This window comes from Mchenga conophoros, linkage group LG19 (assembly GCF_057382185.1).
Source record: "Mchenga conophoros isolate Kocher_MC1m ecotype Shallow Benthic linkage group LG19, M_conophoros_male_GT1.1, whole genome shotgun sequence".
NCBI classification, from domain to species: domain Eukaryota; kingdom Metazoa; phylum Chordata; class Actinopteri; order Cichliformes; family Cichlidae; genus Mchenga; species Mchenga conophoros.
In genome coordinates this window covers 17,241,138-17,261,454 of record NC_140544.1, presented here as the reverse complement: position 1 = coordinate 17,261,454, position 20,317 = coordinate 17,241,138, and the positions used below count along the sequence as shown (strand labels likewise).

The window sequence follows — 20,317 nt, the reverse complement described above, 5'->3', positions numbered from 1 at the left end:
ATGAGGCACCACTTGGCTGAAAGCTCATAGTGTTCAGATAGTCAGGCGAGCAGGGAATATAACAAGAGCAACCGAAAAGGAAAATCTCAGAGTACAGGAACGAGTGGCCATGTGCAGAAGATCAGAGATAAATGGAGGTACGAGATCATGGAGAGATTTGAAAGTAAGAAACAGAATCTTAACATTTATGCAGTATTTTTACAGGGAGCCCGTGAAGCTGTTGAAAGAAAGTATTAATATTTTCTATAGAAAGGTCTGGTAATACGATGAGCAGCTGCATTTTACACCAGTTGATGTCTATAGAGACGTTTGCAAGGATAGAATTGTAATAATCAATCTGACACGTGACCAGAGCATGTACAGAAAATGCAGCATTGTATTATGTGGTGATAAAACATGACACCATTTCAGATAGTGTTGTGGAAGTTTTCCATTTAAATAAAGCCTGCAGACGAGCAGTGAGCGGTAGCTAACATTCTTTAATCCAAACACACAAAGACAACAGACAACCAAGCTTGATGGAGCCCCTGCATGTCCGCGGGACAGACGGTCAGCAGAGTTCTCACTGAGCCTAGCATGGCTCTCAGTTAAATACCTTCTTCAGGAACAAAAGGCAGTACACAGCTGTTTCACACCTTAAGGTTCACACTCCCTTGCTACTTCCCAGAGTCCTCAAAGAGACAAAAGACTCTGGTCTGCTTCCCCCAACTTCCTTACTACACCCTAGCGCTGCACGATTTTGCATAAAATGAGAATCACGATTTTTTGGATTCATGCTAATTTTAGCATCACACTGCACAGCTTCTGTATCACGTGGTATAAGGCTCCGCCCTTGTCATTTGTTGAGCAGGAAGAGTGAGCGCTTGTTTTCATGCAGATTACGTCCCGGATCAAAATGTGGTACAATCGTCGTCTTTTTTTTTCTTTTTTCTTTAAATCGTTGTCATTTGGAAATGAGATCCACATAAGTATGAATCGAGATCGCGATTTTCTAACGATTAATCGTGCAGCCCTACTACTAGGGGTGGGTTTTTATAATCGATTCATCGATTAAAATCGATTCTGGCTTGGATAACGTAAAATCGATTCATTAAAATCCTGAATCGATTTTTTAATATAAATTTATTTTGCCCGAAATGATCTCTGGTGACATCTCACAAAATTTCAAGAACCACCAAACAGTTAAGACAGTAAATGAGAGCAGGTACACGGATTCTGCACATAGACTTAAACACACAGCGCGACCCGCGGATCAGAATCAGTTAGATGTCGCCTTTCTCACGGTTGGGGCTGAAAGCCGACAGCTCGCTGATTCTGATCTGTCGGCGGGTCCACGCTTTGTGTTCACGCCCTTTATGAGCCGATTCTAAAGCTGTTAGTTTGATGTCTCTCCAAACAATATTGACCGAACCAGCAGCAAAAGAAGATCCAAACGCTTCACATAAACATCGTCATGAATTCACTCTTACTTTTACTGTTTTGCTTCCATCGTGATGCGCAGCTCTCTCTCTCTCTCTCTCTCTCTCCCTCTCTCTCTCTCTCTCTCTGTACTTCAAGAACAGTTTCCCTTTCTTCATTATTCGCTTGCTTGTTACGCACTACAACAGTCTACTGTTGCTTACAGCGCTGTCGGCCGCTGTTTTTTTCCCTTTTTACATTCTTCCGAAAAGAAAACCTCATTTCTGCTGTTCAATACTGAACAAATTTAAACTTTTTAAAATTATTCAAAATGCAAAATGCTTAGCCGTGTCTCTAATAAAACCGCTGTAACGTCAGAGGTAATGTTCATTAATTAATGGTTTTCTTTCGTTTTTGATGTACTGCTGAATATTTTTATAAAATCCCAGGCCAGGAAAATCACCTTCATGTTTTTATGTGTTTTATCCTCAGCTACTTTGACACAAAGGCATCTGCTGTGACGCTCACACCTGTGATAAAGTCTTGCGTGTGTCAGCTTCCTTTTTATTGATACAAAAATATGTAAATATACTGAATTATAATATTTCTGACTGTCAAAATTTCCCAGATTTAAATCGAATCGAATCGAATCGAATTAAATCGAATTGTGGATCGAATCGATTCGGGACCTTGTGAATCGGAATTGAATCGATTCTAGAAATCAGTGACGATACCCAGCCCTACCTACTACACCCCCACCATTTGTCTTCAGTATGGGTGTCAGACATGTTAAAATCCAGTGGCACCAAGGCATTATACAATAAAATAATGTGATTAATACATAAATAAAAGAAATTCCTATACAATCGCATATTCACCTATTAACATTTTCCTTTTGTTTGCTTTGTTCATTTGTCTCTTTTAATTCTATTTTTTTTTATACTTTTTCAACATGTTCAAAATAAAGATTCAATCAATCAATCAAACATTCCAATGTAGCACTTAATCTTTGATGCCAGTAACTCTAATGTGTTAAAAGATGACACGCCTAAAAAGCAAAACAGTTAAACCTGTTTTTTCAGGTGCAATTACTGTTGTGTCATTACTAAATTATTGACAGTGTTACTGTTCTTCACCCCTGTGACACCCACGCAGCAGGATTCCCATTCAAACACATTTTCACATATTGTCTAAAAAGAAGTAGGGAAAAGGGGTAGTATAATCTTTGGAACCCAGAATTGTAAACGTCTTATTGTGACGTTGTTGTTGATCAATGGTCATGACAATTTGCATATTAATGATCAAGAATCTGACCTCACTGCCCATGTTTCATTCAGTGGTGCTAGTTTCAGTCATTTTGCAAAGGTACTGTTTATAAGGTTGGGGAAACCTCCAGTCAGCTGAGACTCAAGAAGTCACTTGGAGGAGTGACAAACCGTTTCTCCTGCTGAAAACGTTACGTCTAGATGAACAGAATTAATGTTTTTGGGATTTCCTCACCTGGATCATTGAGCATGCATCAAGACGTTGAAAATTTGGTACATTCTAGAAAAACTAATTTTCACTTTCTTATGTGCATTGCCATCACTTATTAATATCGTATAGTTATCAGATGTTCAGTGATAACGTTTGTTGCCCAGGAGATGCAAAGAGTTGTGAAAATTTTGAGAGGGTTTTGATGTTTATGTTATATCTATTGTGCAAAACCTTCAGGAATAGCGTTACAAAAGACTACATTTTTCAAATGCTCACTGAAATGCACACTGAAAGACTGCACAAAGCTAAGGAGAAGCTATCACAATCTTCAAAGCACAAGCCGGTCATTGGTAAGGTAAGATAAGATAATATCTATGGCCAATGTTGGGAAATTACTGTTTTGTGTGTTGTGTATATATTATGTGTTGTGAAAAATATGAAAAACAAAATTGCTCAGTAAAAGAAATACAATATAGTATGGAACATTACAAAATACACTTAAGAAAAAGTGAAGAGCTCAGTAAACCAAAGTCAAAATATGATACAATAAGGAGCTTAAATCGAAAGTTACTGCTGGTGCTATGAGAGGTTAAAGATTTCCTGTATTTTTCCATCTTTCTGGCAGTGGCACTCAACTGTGTTCAAGTGCTCAGCTACATGAGCATGCATCAGAGTAGGTCAAGGATTTAGATGAATTTTCAATTAAATTCAATTCAATTTTATTTATATAGCGCCAAATCACAACAAAAGTTGCCTCAAGGCGCTTTATATTGTACAGTAGATACAGAGAAAAACCCAACAATCAACAATGACCCCCTATGCGCAAGCACTTTGGTGACAGTGGGAAGGAAAAACTCCCTTTTAACAGGAAGAAACCTCCGACAGAACCAGGCTCAGGGAGGGGCGGCCAGAGATTAATAACAGATATGATTCAATGCAGAGAGGTCTATTAACACATAGTGAGTGAGAAAGGTGACTGGAAAGGAAAATTTTAAAAAACATCTATTTAAAACAATCTATTTAAAATAAGAGCAAGCCTTTCACTATAGATACCTAAATAATATCCTGCGTGAACTCTACCCAGATTTCATATAATAACTTCTATAAGTTCTAGAAAAAGGTACGTCTTTACCAGTTAGTTGTAATCTGCAGTGGACTGTTTTAGTCAGTAAACTCTCGATGGATAATAACTGACACCTATTCATACTTACAGCATGAAGGTGCAAGCATCTTCCATCTTTTGCTTTCTTGAAAGCATGTCATATAAACTCCAAATGGGATTATGTGCATGCTCATATGACTGACTGATGTGAGTATTTGCTACATATGTGAGATATTTTTTTCATCACTGATTCATTAGTTTGGGAAAACAAAGCAGCTCCATGAAACTAATCATTGGCTTTAATGCTGGGTGAGGGAATGAGGTTTGCGGCTAAAACGTAAGAAAGTCATGAACTGATTAAAGCAGAACTACAGCTTTATTAAGGCTAGAGATCTCAGTGGCCACTGCACACTGTTCTGTATTCAGTGTTACGCAACAATGATGCATTGTGGGTAATGTGACAAAACCAGTTGTGTCATGCAGAAAAGTGAGACGGCTGCAAGGAGTTTTTGTAATACTGCCTACTGGAGCAGTGTTATACTCTAGCTACAGTCATATGAATAAATTGAATGGATATCATTGACTTTCCCAGCATACTTGTACAAGTAAAAACTTGTTTGTCTTTGAAATACTTTATATATATAACCCAACAAGAATAATTTCATCAAGAGTGGACTAAGCTATCCTGCAACTGTCTACCATCTACAAATAGACAGTTGCAGGATAGCTTAGTCCACTCTTACATCATATCAGTCACACAATTCTAGAGAATAGTCAACAACTTCCTGTTAAAGTTTTTGGTTTTCAGAGAAACAGCCCATGCATCTTTGTGAACAGTTTCCCACCTGTGAATGCCAGCAACCTCCTGCAACCATTTACCAACCAGTCAGGAAATATATTCTATAGACTAATAAAGGATAGAGGGTCGCTGACTGGTCTCTAGGCCTGTGTAACTGAGGCCTGCCATGACTGGACCAAAGAGTATGAATATTTTCTCTCTCACCTGCCGGGGCGGTGCTCATTATGGGCTCCCACCCCTGGCCCACGCACCTGCTGCCTATCGGGATGATCACTAGGCCGATTTAAGACAGCAGCACTGTGTCACTCGTCGCTGGATCGTTGAGCTATCAGCGTCAGTCGCTCAGTAGTTTGAGAATCAGAATCTGTGAGTTCTTTCCGTCTGTTCGCCTCTAACTAAAGTTTCTGTGTACAGATCTTTCCCGGACCTTTCCCTGCCTGCCTGTCATCCCGTGGATGAGTGAGTGGATTTCTGTTTCCCCAGTGTGGTGAGTGAAGAGAGAGAGCCTTTGGAAGGCGTTTGATTCGCGTCTTTCCCCTCACATACCCCGGAACCCTGGACCCCCCTCCCCTCCCTCCAGCACGTTGTAAATAGCATCACCTGGTGTCGTTGTGTAAATAAACTGATTGTTAACTCTGTAAAGATTCCCGGTCTGCGCCTGAGTCCGTTAACTAAAACGTGACATTAACTAGCTGGTCATTTACTTTTTCACACAGTGCCTGGTAGGTTTGGACAGCCTTTTTTCTCCCCATCAGTGAAGTCAACATTTAAATCATTTTGTATTTACTCGCATTAGCATTGTCTGATATAAAAATTTATTTGATGATCTGAAACATTTAAATGCGACATATACAAAAGAAAACTAATAAATGAGAAACAGGAAAAGTACTTTTATTTAGTGTTAGGAGAGAAACTGTACGCTTAAAACATAGTCTTGTAAAAATTAGCAGATAGCAACTGGTTAACTTAACACAAGTACAGGGTTCACAGTGTGAAATTGAAACAGCCAATCTATTAATGATTGACACAGCCATTGGGATGTTCTCCATTACTTTGTGGAGTCCTGTTTTAAAGGTTCAAGTTTAGCACTAAGTCATTATAGCCACCAATTTAGTTTGGTTTTGTTTGTAATCTGAAGTCACCTTATTTGAATTAGAGAACCGAAATGTAGCCCAACATATTGTGAAAAACGTTGTTGGGCTACATTAATGAGCTGCTGACCTCGGATTCACTAAATATAAAAATGAGAAGTATAAGTTTAAATCACAAAAACCCTGTTTGCGTTTTGGGTTCTGTCACTTATCCTACAGTTTTCCTTTAACTCAGATTTTCCTAATCAGTCTGACTTTATGTAAATGAGAATGTTTTATGCTGTTTACATGCATAATAATAAGTATGTATATTTTTAATGGTCTATATTGATATACTTATAAGGGATCAGGCAAAATTCTACTATTATACATCTGTTCACAGGTTGGTTTTATTTGAAAGAGTCATTGGAGCCAAGTTTATTTGATATCAGCTGTTGCCAACTTAAGAGGAAACCAACCTGAAACCATTCATCATTTTTTATGTCTATAATGACAGCTTAATAAGAATGAGCTAAGCGAGAACAACCTGAATGTTTAAGATTGCTGACATAACAGTGAGAGACCCACCTACATTTTGACACTGACAATCTATCAGTGTAAACCTCCAATCAAATTAATCCTTTTGATCATTAAGGTTTAATGTTGACGGAGTTCTCGTAATGGTATCTTATTGCGTATTTTATAGTAAGAACATCTTCTGAGAAACACAAACATTTTCCCAGCATTAAACGAATGTGTTCATAGAAAAAACATACAAATATTTTAATTGTCTTCCTAGAATTACGAACTGCACAGACAAGATTTCAGAACAGAAAAATGCTTTAGTGAGTGCAACGTGATTGCCAAGTTTTGATTAGTGGTGAGGAATTCTCTTATAGTATTCCCACAAATACCTGAAAACATGAAGGCGTGTAAGACTGCAACTCTGCTTCCTAGTCCCAACTCTGGATAGTCATATTTTGGGGGGTTTAATAAATTTGTCCATATTTCTAGAAATGAGAGCTGCTCCATCCAAAGTCAATCAAAACGCACACACCCCTGCTAGCATAACTTTAAGACAGACAAGTGTTGTTTTACTGTGCACACCCAACTTACCAGAGTAAACTGAAACTCTTGACAGTTATGAAAAATGTGACAGGCAATATTTCTTTCAGTAGATCGACAGACTCTCAAGTACCGACAAACACAATATGAAATTTTGTCCAGGAACTTGTGCATTAAGACGCTCACTATTACTGCTTTGGAGAAGTTCTGTACTTTATTATTTTGCATCTTGTGTTTTAAATCTCGTCATGTTAATCAATTTAATCATATCAAATCAAATTCACATTGCCTTGATTAGAGTAAAGCTAGCTTAAGATTAAATTGAGATGATGTTTATTGTACTTGACCTAAGCCCACCCGTAACCACTTTAGTTAAAGCATTTGTTTAACATGAAAGGCAATACAGCGCAGTGACAAAGTATCCTTCTGTACTGATTTCTTACTTTATATTTGTTTGGAAGTTTTTAATATTAGATAAAAGTAACTCAAATAAAAATAAAATGCAGCTTTTAAATGAAGATGTAATTTATTAAGTGAAAAATGTTTCCAAATGTACCTGGTCATATGTGAAAAAGTAATTGCCCCCTAAACTTATTACCTGGTTCTGCTCATGGATGCCATTTTTGACAAGTCTCTTTTTTATTTTGTTGTATCAGGAACACTGAAATTAACTAAGATAAGTGAGCCTGCAGTTCTTTAGATGTTTTTCTGGGTTCTTTTGGGACCTTATGGATAAGTTATCAATGCACTCTTGGAGTAATAAGTCTTGTAACTTAAATACACATGTCTGAAGTCATAGTTAATGATTCTTGATCATGTGAAGGATAAACTAAAGCTAAATTCTTAAATTCTTAAATGTTTATCAATCTCCCCTCAGCAGGCTTTTTGATACATAAAAAAAAAAAAATTATATATATATATATATATATATATATATATATATATATATATATATATATAGTAAATGTGTATATATATATAGTAAATGTGTATATATATATAGTAAATGTATATAGAGTCGTACGTAGTAAGGAGGTAAAATTATTAACAAAATAATCGACCTCTGTTGGAGTAGCGTTCAGATAGCTGCTCTGCTCTATGTTGGTACAGGGCATTGAAGATGATAACAGTGGGTGGATTATATTCTTAAACTTAGTTACAGCACTTTCAGAAAGACATCTACTGTGATAAAGTCTGCTCTCCACTGCTGTGTAATCAATTATTGTAAATGTAAATGTTATCAGGAAATGATCAGACAGGAGAGGGTTTTCAGGAAACACTGTTAAATGTTCAGTTTCTATGCCATATGTTAAAACAAGATCTAGAGTGTGATTAAAGTGGTGGGTGGGTTCTTTTACATTTTGAGAGAAGCCAATTGAGTCTAATAACAGATTAAATGCCATGTTGAGGCTGTCATTTTTAGCATCTACATGGATGTTAAAATCACCCACAATAATTATTTTATCTGAGCTCAGAACTAAATCAGATATAAAGTCTGAGAAATCAGACAGAAACTCTGTGTAAGGCCCAGGTGGACGATAGATGATAACAAGCAAGACTGGTTTCTGAGTTTGAAAGCTGAGGTGAACAAGGCTAAGCATCAGGCTTTCAAATGAATTAAAAGTCTGTCTTGGTCTTTCATTAATTAATAGGCTGGTGTGAAAAATTGCTGCCACACCGCCCCCTCGGCCTGTGCTTCAAGATTTCTGGTAGTTAGAATGACTCGGAGGTGTTGATTCATTTAAACTAACATAATCATCCTGCTGCAACCAGGTTTCTGTAAGGCAGAGTAAATCAATTTGTTGATCAATTATTAAGTCATGTACTAACAGAGACTTGGAGGAGAGAGACCTAATATTTAATAATCCACATTTCACTGTTTTACTCTTTGGTTCAGATGTGGATACTGTATTGTTCTTTCTTTGTAATTGGTTATGTTTAAGTTGTTTGTTGCTGGTTTTTAGTTTGTTCTTTGTCTTTTTGGGAGCTGACACAGTCTCTATGGAGATGGTTTTTTTGGGGGGGGGGGGGGGTAGCAGGAGGAGAGAAGCTGCAGAGAGGCGTGTAAGACTGCAACTTTGCTTCCTAGTCCCAACTCTGGATAGTCATATTTTGGGGGGTTTAATAAATTTGTCCATATTTCTAGAAATGAGAGCTGCTCCATCCAAAGTCAATCAAAACGCACACACCCCTGCTAGCATAACTTTAAGACAGACAAGTGTTGTTTTACTGTGCACACCCAACTTACCAGAGTAAACTGAAACTCTTGACAGTTATGAAAAATGTGACAGGCAATCTTTCTTTCAGTAGATCGACAGACTCTCAAGTACCGACAAACACAATATGAAATTTTGTCCAGGAACTTGTGCATTAAGACGCTCACTATTACTGCTTTGGAGAAGTTCTGTACTTTATTATTTTGCATCTTGTGTTTTAAATCTCGTCATGTTAATCAATTTAATCATATCAAATCAAATTCACATTGCCTTGATTAGAGTAAAGCTAGCTTAAGATTAAATTGAGATGATGTTTATTGTACTTGACCTAAGCCCACCCGTAACCACTTTAGTTAAAGCATTTGTTTAACATGAAAGGCAATACAGCGCAGTGACAAAGTATCCTTCTGTACTGATTTCTTACTTTATATTTGTTTGGAAGTTTTTAATATTAGATAAAAGTAACTCAAATAAAAATAAAATGCAGCTTTTAAATGAAGATGTAATTTATTAAGTGAAAAATGTTTCCAAATGTACCTGGTCATATGTGAAAAAGTAATTGCCCCCTAAACTTATTACCTGGTTCTGCTCATGGATGCCATTTTTGACAAGTCTCTTTTTTATTTTGTTGTATCAGGAACACTGAAATTAACTAAGATAAGTGAGCCTGCAGTTCTTTAGATGTTTTTCTGGGTTCTTTTGGGACCTTATGGATAAGTTATCAATGCACTCTTGGAGTAATAAGTCTTGTAACTTAAATACACATGTCTGAAGTCATAGTTAATGATTCTTGATCATGTGAAGGATAAACTAAAGCTAAATTCTTAAATTCTTAAATGTTTATCAATCTCCCCTCAGCAGGCTTTTTGATACATAAAAAAAAAAAATTATATATATATATATATATATATATATATATATATATATATATATATATATATATATATATATATATATATATATATAGTAAATGTGTATATATATATAGTAAATGTGTATATATATATAGTAAATGTATATAGAGTCGTACGTAGTAAGGAGGTAAAATTATTAACAAAATAATCGACCTCTGTTGGAGTAGCGTTCAGATAGCTGCTCTGCTCTATGTTGGTACAGGGCATTGAAGATGATAACAGTGGGTGGATTATATTCTTAAACTTAGTTACAGCACTTTCAGAAAGACATCTACTGTGATAAAGTCTGCTCTCCACTGCTGTGTAATCAATTATTGTAAATGTAAATGTTATCAGGAAATGATCAGACAGGAGAGGGTTTTCAGGAAACACTGTTAAATGTTCAGTTTCTATGCCATATGTTAAAACAAGATCTAGAGTGTGATTAAAGTGGTGGGTGGGTTCTTTTACATTTTGAGAGAAGCCAATTGAGTCTAATAACAGATTAAATGCCATGTTGAGGCTGTCATTTTTAGCATCTACATGGATGTTAAAATCACCCACAATAATTATTTTATCTGAGCTCAGAACTAAATCAGATATAAAGTCTGAGAAATCAGACAGAAACTCTGTGTAAGGCCCAGGTGGACGATAGATGATAACAAGCAAGACTGGTTTCTGAGTTTGAAAGCTGAGGTGAACAAGGCTAAGCATCAGGCTTTCAAATGAATTAAAAGTCTGTCTTGGTCTTTCATTAATTAATAGGCTGGTGTGAAAAATTGCTGCCACACCGCCCCCTCGGCCTGTGCTTCAAGATTTCTGGTAGTTAGAATGACTCGGAGTTCGCCTTGTAATCGGAAGGTTGCCGGTTCGAGCCCCGGCTCGGACAGTCTCGGTCGTTGTGTCCTTGGGCAAGACACTTCACCCGTTGCCTACTGGTGGTGGTCAGAGGGCCCGGTGGCGCCAGTGTCCAGCAGCCTCGCCTCTGTCAGTGCGCCCCAGGGCGGCTGTGGCTACAATGTAGCTTGCCATCACCAGTGTGTGAATGTGTGTGTGAATGGGTGGATGACTGGATATGTAAAGCGCTTTGGGGTCCTTAGGGACTAGTAAAGCGCTATATAAATACAGGCCATTTACCATTTACCATTCCAGACTGATAGATGTCGGTGGTTTTATTTCTCACCTGTTTTTAAGTTTCTTCAAATCATGGAATGATGTATTGCATTTTGTTCTATTTAAAAGATTTCTTGGTTTACCAGGTCTGGCAGTTGTCAGGTGTAGGTGTGGCAAGTGAAACTTAATGCAGCTTTATAAAAAAACATTGTTAATCACAGTTGATTCGTGATTTAACTGTCATGGTCCCTGTGCCTCACCAGCTGATCCTGTATTAGGCAACATGTTTTTTCTCTCTCTCTCTCTCACCTGCCGGGGCGGTGCTCATTATGGGCTCCCGCCCCTGGCCCACGCACCTGCTGCCTATCGGGATGATCACTAGGCCGATTTAAGACAGCAGCACTGTGTCACTCGTCGCTGGATCGTTGAGCTATCAGCGTCAGTCGCTCAGTAGTTTGAGAATCAGAATCTGTGAGTTCTTTCCGTCTGTTTGCCTCTAACTAAAGTTTCTGTGTACAGATCTTTCCCGGACCTTTCCCTGCCTGCCTGTCATCCCGTGGATGAGTGAGTGGATTTCTGTTTCCCCAGTGTGGGGAGTGAAGAGAGAGAGCCTTTGGAAGGCGTCTGATTCGCGTCTTTCCCCTCACATACCCCGGAACCCTGGACCCCCCTCCCCTCCCTCCAGCACGTTGTAAATAGCATCACCTGGTGTCGTTGTGTAAATAAACTGATTGTTAACTCTGTAAAGATTCCCGGTCTGCGCCTGAGTCCGTTAACTAAAACGTGACATTAACTAGCTGGTCATTTACTTTTTCACACAGTGCCTGGTAGGTTTGGACAGCCTTTTTTCTCCCCATCAGTGAAGTCAACATTTAAATCATTTTGTATTTACTCGCATTAGCATTGTCTGATATAAAAATTTATTTGATGATCTGAAACATTTAAATGCGACATATACAAAAGAAAACTAATAAATGAGAAACAGGAAAAGTACTTTTATTTAGTGTTAGGAGAGAAACTGTACGCTTAAAACATAGTCTTGTAAAAATTAGCAGATAGCAACTGGTTAACTTAACACAAGTACAGGGTTCACAGTGTGAAATTGAAACAGCCAATCTATTAATGATTGACACAGCCATTGGGATGTTCTCCATTACTTTGTGGAGTCCTGTTTTAAAGGTTCAAGTTTAGCACTAAGTCATTATAGCCACCAATTTAGTTTGGTTTTGTTTGTAATCTGAAGTCACCTTATTTGAATTAGAGAACCGAAATGTAGCCCAACATATTGTGAAAAACGTTGTTGGGCTACATTAATGAGCTGCTGACCTCGGATTCACTAAATATAAAAATGAGAAGTATAAGTTTAAATCACAAAAACCCTGTTTGCGTTTTGGGTTCTGTCACTTATCCTACAGTTTTCCTTTAACTCAGATTTTCCTAATCAGTCTGACTTTATGTAAATGAGAATGTTTTATGCTGTTTACATGCATAATAATAAGTATGTATATTTTTAATGGTCTATATTGATATACTTATAAGGGATCAGGCAAAATTCTACTATTATACATCTGTTCACAGGTTGGTTTTATTTGAAAGAGTCATTGGAGCCAAGTTTATTTGATATCAGCTGTTGCCAACTTAAGAGGAAACCAACCTGAAACCATTCATCATTTTTTATGTCTATAATAACAGCTTAATAAGAATGAGCTAAGCGAGAACAACCTGAATGTTTAAGATTGCTGACATAACAGTGAGAGACCCACCTACATTTTGACACTGACAATCTATCAGTGTAAACCTCCAATCAAATTAATCCTTTTGATCATTAAGGTTTAATGTTGACGGAGTTCTCGTAATGGTATCTTATTGCGTATTTTATAGTAAGAACATCTTCTGAGAAACACAAACATTTTCCCAGCATTAAACGAATGTGTTCATAGAAAAAACATACAAATATTTTAATTGTCTTCCTAGAATTACGAACTGCACAGACAAGATTTCAGAACAGAAAAATGCTTTAGTGAGTGCAACGTGATTGCCAAGTTTTGATTAGTGGTGAGGAATTCTCTTATAGCCAAATCACACTATTAAAACATGCTTCCTGCATGGTTTTATTTGGGTAGCATGTTCAGATGGCCAAATCACACTATTAAAACATGCTTCCTACATAGTTTTATTTGGGTAGCATGTTCAGATGGCCAAATCACACTATTAAAACATGCTTCCTGCATGGTTTTATTTGGGTAGCATGTTCAGATGGCCAAATCACACTATTAAAACATGCTTCCTGCATAGTTTTATTTGGGTAGCATGTTCAGATGGCCAAATCACACTATTAAAACATGCTTCCTGCATAGTTTTATTTAGGTAGCATGTTCAGATGGCCAAATCACACTATTAAAACATGCTTCCTGCATAGTTTTATTTGTGTAGCATGTTCAGATGGCCAAATCACACTATTAAAACATGCTTCCTGCATAGTTTTATTTGGGTAGCATGTTCAGATGGCCAAATCACACTATTAAAACATGCTTCCTGCATGGTTTTATTTGGGTAGCATGTTCAGATGGCCAAATCACACTATTAAAACATGTTTCCTGCATAGTTTTATTTGGGTAGCATGTTCAGATGGCCAAATCACACTATTAAAACATGCTTCCTGCATGGTTTTATTTGGGTAGCATGTTCAGATGGCCAAATCACACTATTAAAACATGCTTCCTGCATGGTTTTATTTGGGTAGCATGTTCAGATGGCCAAATCACACTATCAAAACATGCTTCCTGCATAGTTTTATTTAGGTAGCATGTTCAGATGGCCAAATCACACTATTAAAACATGCTTCCTGCATAGTTTTATTTGGGTAGCATGTTCAGATGGCCAAATCACACTATCAAAACATGCTTCCTGCATAGTTTTATTTAGGTAGCATGTTCAGATGGCCAAATCACACTATCAAAACATGCTTCCTGCATAGTTTTATTTGGGTAGCATGTTCAGATGGCCAAATCACACTATCAAAACATGCTTCCTGCATAGTTTTATTTAGGTAGCATGTTCAGATGGCCAAATCACACTATCAAAACATGCTTCCTGCACACAATCATCTAATGTTGACAAAGAATGCAAAGAGACATGGAGGGGGAAAGACAGCTGTTTTTACAGTTTTACTCAAATGCTAAAACACATGTCACAAACGTTACCACCAGGTCCCCCAATGTCCAAACACAACACCCTTCTCTAAAGCTACATAAACACAACCACACCTTCCCACTGCAAAACTCAAACTCCCACACCAAGAGAGCAGCTCGAAGCTGTCAAAACTGTAAACACTATACACAGCATTACACACTACAGCAAAACAATTGAAAACACAATGCTCAATTTGTGAGAAGGTTCTTTGGTTCATAACTGCCAATGCATATTTTCATAAACTGTACAGTAACGGATCGTCATAGAACCCTGCAGAGGATTAGGCATTTAGATTTGTGAGTTTCACATGAAGACTATAAATCTATAAAAACACCCTGCATGTACGTACACTACTGTAACACAACTCAATGCAAAAACAGAATCTATCGCACACAACAGTACTCTCGGAAACATGATCAGGGTGTGAAGTCTTTTTTACTGTCTACACGGTCATTTGACAGTATTACACACAGTCACTGTGCGGCATCATGTCGCCGAGCTGCATTGGGCCACATCACCTCATCCACATCACAGGCTATATTGTCCCTTGCTAGGCACCGCGGGAAAAACGCCCTGGAATGGCGAATCCATCCCTGGAAGGCCTCCACTGGGATGTCAGCACAGGCCAGCTCCATTGCCCGTACGAGGTTCTCTCTTGTGTATGGCTGTCTGTCATACACCTTCCATCTCCATGATGAGAAGAACTCCTCTATAGGGTTCAGGAAAGGGGAGTAGGGTGGCAGACAGACGTTTAAAAAGTGGTCACTGTTGGTGGTGAACCACTCTCTGATTTGGTGTGTCTTGTGGAAGCGGACGTTGTCCCAAATGATCACATACATGTGATGTGCTAGCCTAGGATGGTGTTGTTGACGGTCCAGGAGGATGTCTTTTAGCTCCTCTAGGAAGGTGAGGAGACGTTGGGTGTTGTAAGACCCAAGGACAGCATGCCAGTGGACAAGCCCCTCCGTACCCATAGCTGCACAAAGAGTAATATTACCCCCCCGTTGGCCAGGAACCTCAGTGATGGCTCTCTGGCCAATGATGTTACGGCCCCTTCGCCTTCGTTTCTGGAGGTTGAAGCCAGCCTCATCCAGGAAGAGGTACTCATGGGGTCTGGCCATCGCGTCCAACTGCATTATCCTCTGTGAACATGGAAAAGCGTACAGGTGTTCAGAACGGTCAATCAGGTAGCACAGTATTGTCCAGAAGTAATGTAGGCCACTAAGCAACACAGTATGTCCACTAACTGTACTGTGGACATGGATGTATACGTACTTGCACATACTCATAACGTTGTCCTATGTGTTGCGCAGAGTTGCGCTCAAAGGGAACCCTGTAGACCTGTTTCATCCTCATCTGTTGGCGCCGGAGAACTCGGTCTATTGTGGACACGTATCAATGTTCTCAAAGTTTACATTATCTGCAATGACTTTGTCTCTGATCTCTCGGAGTCTAATGCAGTTGTTCTCACGGACCATATCTGCAATGAGGGTTTCTTGTGCCGCTGTGAATATGGCAACCCTCCCACCTCTATGTGGCATTCTTTCAGCTCTAAAGAAAGAAACATGTGTTGTCAATTGACTGATTTATATGTAAAACTACATGTAAGGTAACAGACCACTTTCACAGGCCTGTAAAACTGTAGTGTGACAGAGAAAGCAATAGCCTACTATACCTGTTGTGTTGTCTAAATGCCTTGATAATGGTGGCCACGGTGGACCTACTCAGGTTTGGATGTACTCTTCGTCCCGCTTCAGCCATTGTCATGCCATGGACAATGACATGGTCAATTACTGTTGCTCGCATATCATCTGTTATGATGGTGCGAGGTTGTCTTCTTCTCCCACCTGGACCTTCTCCTCTCTCTTGTTGGCCTCCTTGTCTTCCTCCTCTACTCCGAACTCCTCTTCTTCTTAGGCCTTCACCTCTTCCTCCTCTGATCTCAACCCCTCTTCCTCTTTGGCCTGCAGCTCTTCTCCGCACGCTCGAATGCCTTCATCCATTCTGATTGTTTGGCATCTTCACCAAACTATGCTTTCATAGGTGGGGTCACATCATTAGCAACAGGTGTCTTCAATTTTGAGTCGTTGTGTGTAGTGACTGACGCCAGGTGTGTTCCCTGTGTTCACAGATTGGTGACTGTGGCAAGCATTTTGCATCACATGGGCTTTCATTTGAGAATATGAGCAGAGTTGTTTTGCAACATGTGTTTTGGCAAGGAAAAATGTGTTTAGATTTATGAGTACGGAGGGTTGTGTTTTGTGAATTGTGTCTTCATGTGACATGTGTTTATGGTACTGGAATATGGTGGCTACATTTAGTAAATGTGTTTAGACTACTGGTCATTTGGGTTACAGGATTGGCTTTTGTGTTTTAACATTTGAGAAAAACTGTATTAGAAGTTGTTATGTGTTTTCCTTACATTTTTTGCATTTATATTCTTGGTTGCTCTCTTTATATTTTGCACATGCAAAATGTGCCCATCTTTGGCAAGATTCACACTGCACCTGGAAAGGAAAAATAAATAGCTCATATTATGTTTGGTGAATACTATTAGTCAACATTTTAAACATGATTAGCAAGTAATGATACTAAGACTTATGTGTTTCTTTTGTTTTGTTTTACCATTTCAATCATGCTGCGGTCAGCGTCAGCATCTAACATAGAGCAAACAATGCAGTAATCCTCAGCGTTCCCTGAAACACATTCATGGTTAGGTTTTAATCAAACATTATTTATTGATTAATTAAAAAATAATAGTAAATTTGTTCCACAAATACTTCATGGCAAATTAGTCCCTTGAATTTTTTTAATTAGACTTAAAGAAGGGTCTTATCTGAAAGTGTTTGAAAAGCAGTATTTAAATTGGAAGTACACACTCTAACGTGATAAGGACTTTACTGGACTTACCTCGATGTTCAAGTAGGGTGCAAGCTATCTGCATTCGCTCCAGCACAACTGCTTCTGTAGTGGTTAATACTTCACTGACCTCTCCAAAAGCAAGGTAGTGTTCTGCAAACTGAGATTTCTCATTATTATAATGTAAAGTCCTAATTGTAGCTAACAATAAATGGAATCATTTGAATAAGGGTTACCTTTAACAGCAAAACTCCGCAACTGCTGGAATCCTGTTGCTTGTTGTGTTGCATAGTCTGTAACTGCCACTCCATGGTGTCTTCATGCCCTCTCATCCTCAGAACATTCCTATTTGAACAAAAATGTTTGTAATGAAACAAGAAATGTTTTATCTAAGAATAATACCTCAGTATCATGCATACCTCCAGTTGCGCAGAATTTTCCTGTCATAAACACCTTCATTCCCCATGGGGTCTATGAGCAGTATTCTCTGTGCAGAAATGTTGACAATCTAAAGAAAAAGTTAATAAATTAAAAATTACTATAGTTTTTGCCACTGAAAACCTATTTAAGAATAACACTTTCAGCAAGAAACTGCTTCACAACAAATTAATAACTAAATGGACACATACCACAAGAATCCAGTGCATACCAAAGTTCACAGGGCACAACCACATGACATTTACATGGTGGCTTCTTCTGTACGGCTTGATATGGTCAATGCTGTAGTGATTTTTTAAAGTTGCTCCTTCCGTGTTTTTTAATCTCACACATTTGCCAGCGATGTCTTGAATGGTGTAGGGTCCTGAAAAATCTGGATCAAACCTTCCTCCCTTCCTTCCACGTTTCCTCATGTTCAAGAGAAGAACTTCATCTCCAACGCTGTACACAAGGTTTCTGTACTTCTTCTGGACTCGTCTGGCATAGGCTTCCTTTTGTAAGTCTTGGGACTTTGCCATATTTTCCTCTACAGTTTTTTTTAACTTGCCCTTGTGTGTCTCTTGTAGAAGATACAAAGTCACCGTAACTCGACTCCTCAGGGAGAATGATGGAGGACAGCTAAAATTTTCACATTTTAAATTACAATTAAAATCATAAAGACAAATAATGCATGTGAAACATGAACTGAAAAATCTAACTATAATAACTCATGTTTAAAAGTAAATATACTATTATAAAGCTTTGAGCACAGAAAGCCACAAAGATAGATTCATATCATTTTTTGTATAGTCATTTTTACTCTTGATACACTTCCATAGGTGAACACATTATACTTAACGGTCTCCTCAAGATGTATTACTTTACATAAAGATACAAATATAAAGAAGTAACTAGTCACTTTCTTTATCTTTTAAATGTATCTTGCATATAGAAGTTAAGCAGAGAAGATTAAAGCTGCAGCCAATATCAATATGCACAATTTCCAATTAAGATTACATTTAATTTATGCATTATCATAGTTGTTGCATAAATAGAATTCCTTAATAACACTTACTGGGACTTCAACAGGAACTTCAGAAGGATATGTAGCTTCTCTCCCATACATTAAACGGAATGGTGTGTATTTGGTTGTGGTGTGGACCTTGGACCTCAAAGAAAACAGTGTAGCATCCAGATACACATCCCAGTCATTCTGTTGACTGTTGACTAATTTTCTCAGGGCTCTACATGTGGACATAAAAAAAACACAATAGTGACAGTGTCTTAAAAGCAAATGAAATGTTACATACAAATAAAACATACCTTTTTATGTTGTCATTTGTCTTTTCGTCTAGGCCATTTGTCTGAGGGTGATATGCTGCTGTGACACTTCTTTCTATTTTCATTAAGCTGCAAAGTCTTGAGTTGAGCTTCAAAGAAAAAAGAAAATTGTTTTTTAAAAACAACCACACAAAACCTTTGGCCTGGCAGCTACTTGGCACACTGTGACCAAGTATTTACCTAAAGAGGTATGGAAAAGTAAACTTAACACTTACCTCGTTAACAAATTCTCTTCCTTGGTCGGATAAAATTCGTTTTGGGCAGCCATGTCTATATATGAGTGAGCACAACTGATGAGCTACCTCAGCAGCACTTTTGCTTTTTAATGGAAAAGCCTCAACCCATTTTGAAAAATAGTCTGTTGCAGTCATAATGTACTGGAAGCCACTAGACGTTTTTGGAAGAGGTCCAGTTAGATCTATTCCGATTAGCTCCCAGACATGTGACACCTGTCAATGATAAAAGAATCACATTAATATGTAATGTACATTATAACATTACTATTTTCTACTAAAATGCTACTGATATTTACCTTTATACACTGCAGTGGTTGCACAGCAGCCAATGGTTTTCCCATTTTTTGACACTGGTCACAAGCCAGGACCTTAAACATATTGAACGATCTTTATATTACCCAACAATCGCAATTAATTAAACAACAAAATTGCAAATGTTCTATAAAAATACTCGATCAAGTGGCGAAACAGTGTTAATTACTGTACATCATCCTGAAATCTGGTACGTGTCTTCAGGATAACTATGCATTCTATTGGTGCACTATTAACATACTATATATAAATAACAACTTTAAAAATACATACCCAATTCCCAATGTCAACCGACATGCCATACCAGTAAAATCTGGAACAAATTGCAGTTCGAGTCTTGAGTACACCAGTGTGTCCACCGATGGGACTTGAATGAAACTCTTGGAATAGTCCCATGGCTTCTTCTTTTGTTTTTATCACTCTCCTGTTTCCAAACAAGAGCACTCCGCCTATATTTAAAAAAATGTAAATTAATTATAACATGTATTTAACCAATAATTACATTTAGTTGTTTATTTACATTACAATACTGACCCTTCAGTCTGAATTTTGCGGCGTATCTCCTAAGGGTTTGCCTCTGGGACTTATCGTATTCCGATGGGTAGGACCCAGCAGACAGAAACATGAGCAGTTCCTCGTATTTGTTCTCCATAACTAAGGAGAAAATCGGACAATTTCAACATGGCTTCGGAATCTATACAGTAAAATAAAACGACTACACGACGTTATCACGCAATTAACAAGTATGTGGTGCAGTAGTACTTTCTTCGACATAACAACGGAGCGTTTATTCACCATAACAACGGAGCGTGGTGTCCAGTAACTGCA

The 20,317-nt window shown here is 38.1% G+C and overlaps 2 protein-coding genes across 2 annotated transcripts; both read right to left on the bottom strand.

Annotated features, from left to right (window-relative positions):
* Positions 1-14,308: 14,308 nt before the first annotated feature.
* LOC146551983 (uncharacterized) lies at positions 14,309-16,215 on the bottom strand. Its single transcript, XM_085257969.1, is given in 4 exon segments — positions 14,309-15,466; positions 15,600-15,737; positions 15,740-15,875; positions 16,000-16,215. Coding segments are annotated over 4 exon segments (1,074 nt in total). The 5' UTR covers positions 16,131-16,215; the 3' UTR covers positions 14,309-14,797.
* A 56-nt stretch (positions 16,216-16,271) lies between these two features.
* LOC146551982 (uncharacterized) lies at positions 16,272-19,222 on the bottom strand. Its single transcript, XM_085257827.1, has 9 exons — positions 19,157-19,222; positions 18,676-19,030; positions 17,813-18,239; positions 17,603-17,691; positions 17,420-17,528; positions 17,235-17,343; positions 16,950-17,020; positions 16,747-16,831; positions 16,272-16,358 (listed from the first exon to the last, which is right to left on the bottom strand). Exons 2-9 carry the CDS (start codon positions 18,720-18,722, stop codon positions 16,354-16,356), a joined length of 942 nt encoding a protein of 313 aa, XP_085113953.1. The 5' UTR covers positions 18,723-19,030; positions 19,157-19,222; the 3' UTR covers positions 16,272-16,353.
* Between the last annotated feature and the right edge of the window lie 1,095 nt (positions 19,223-20,317).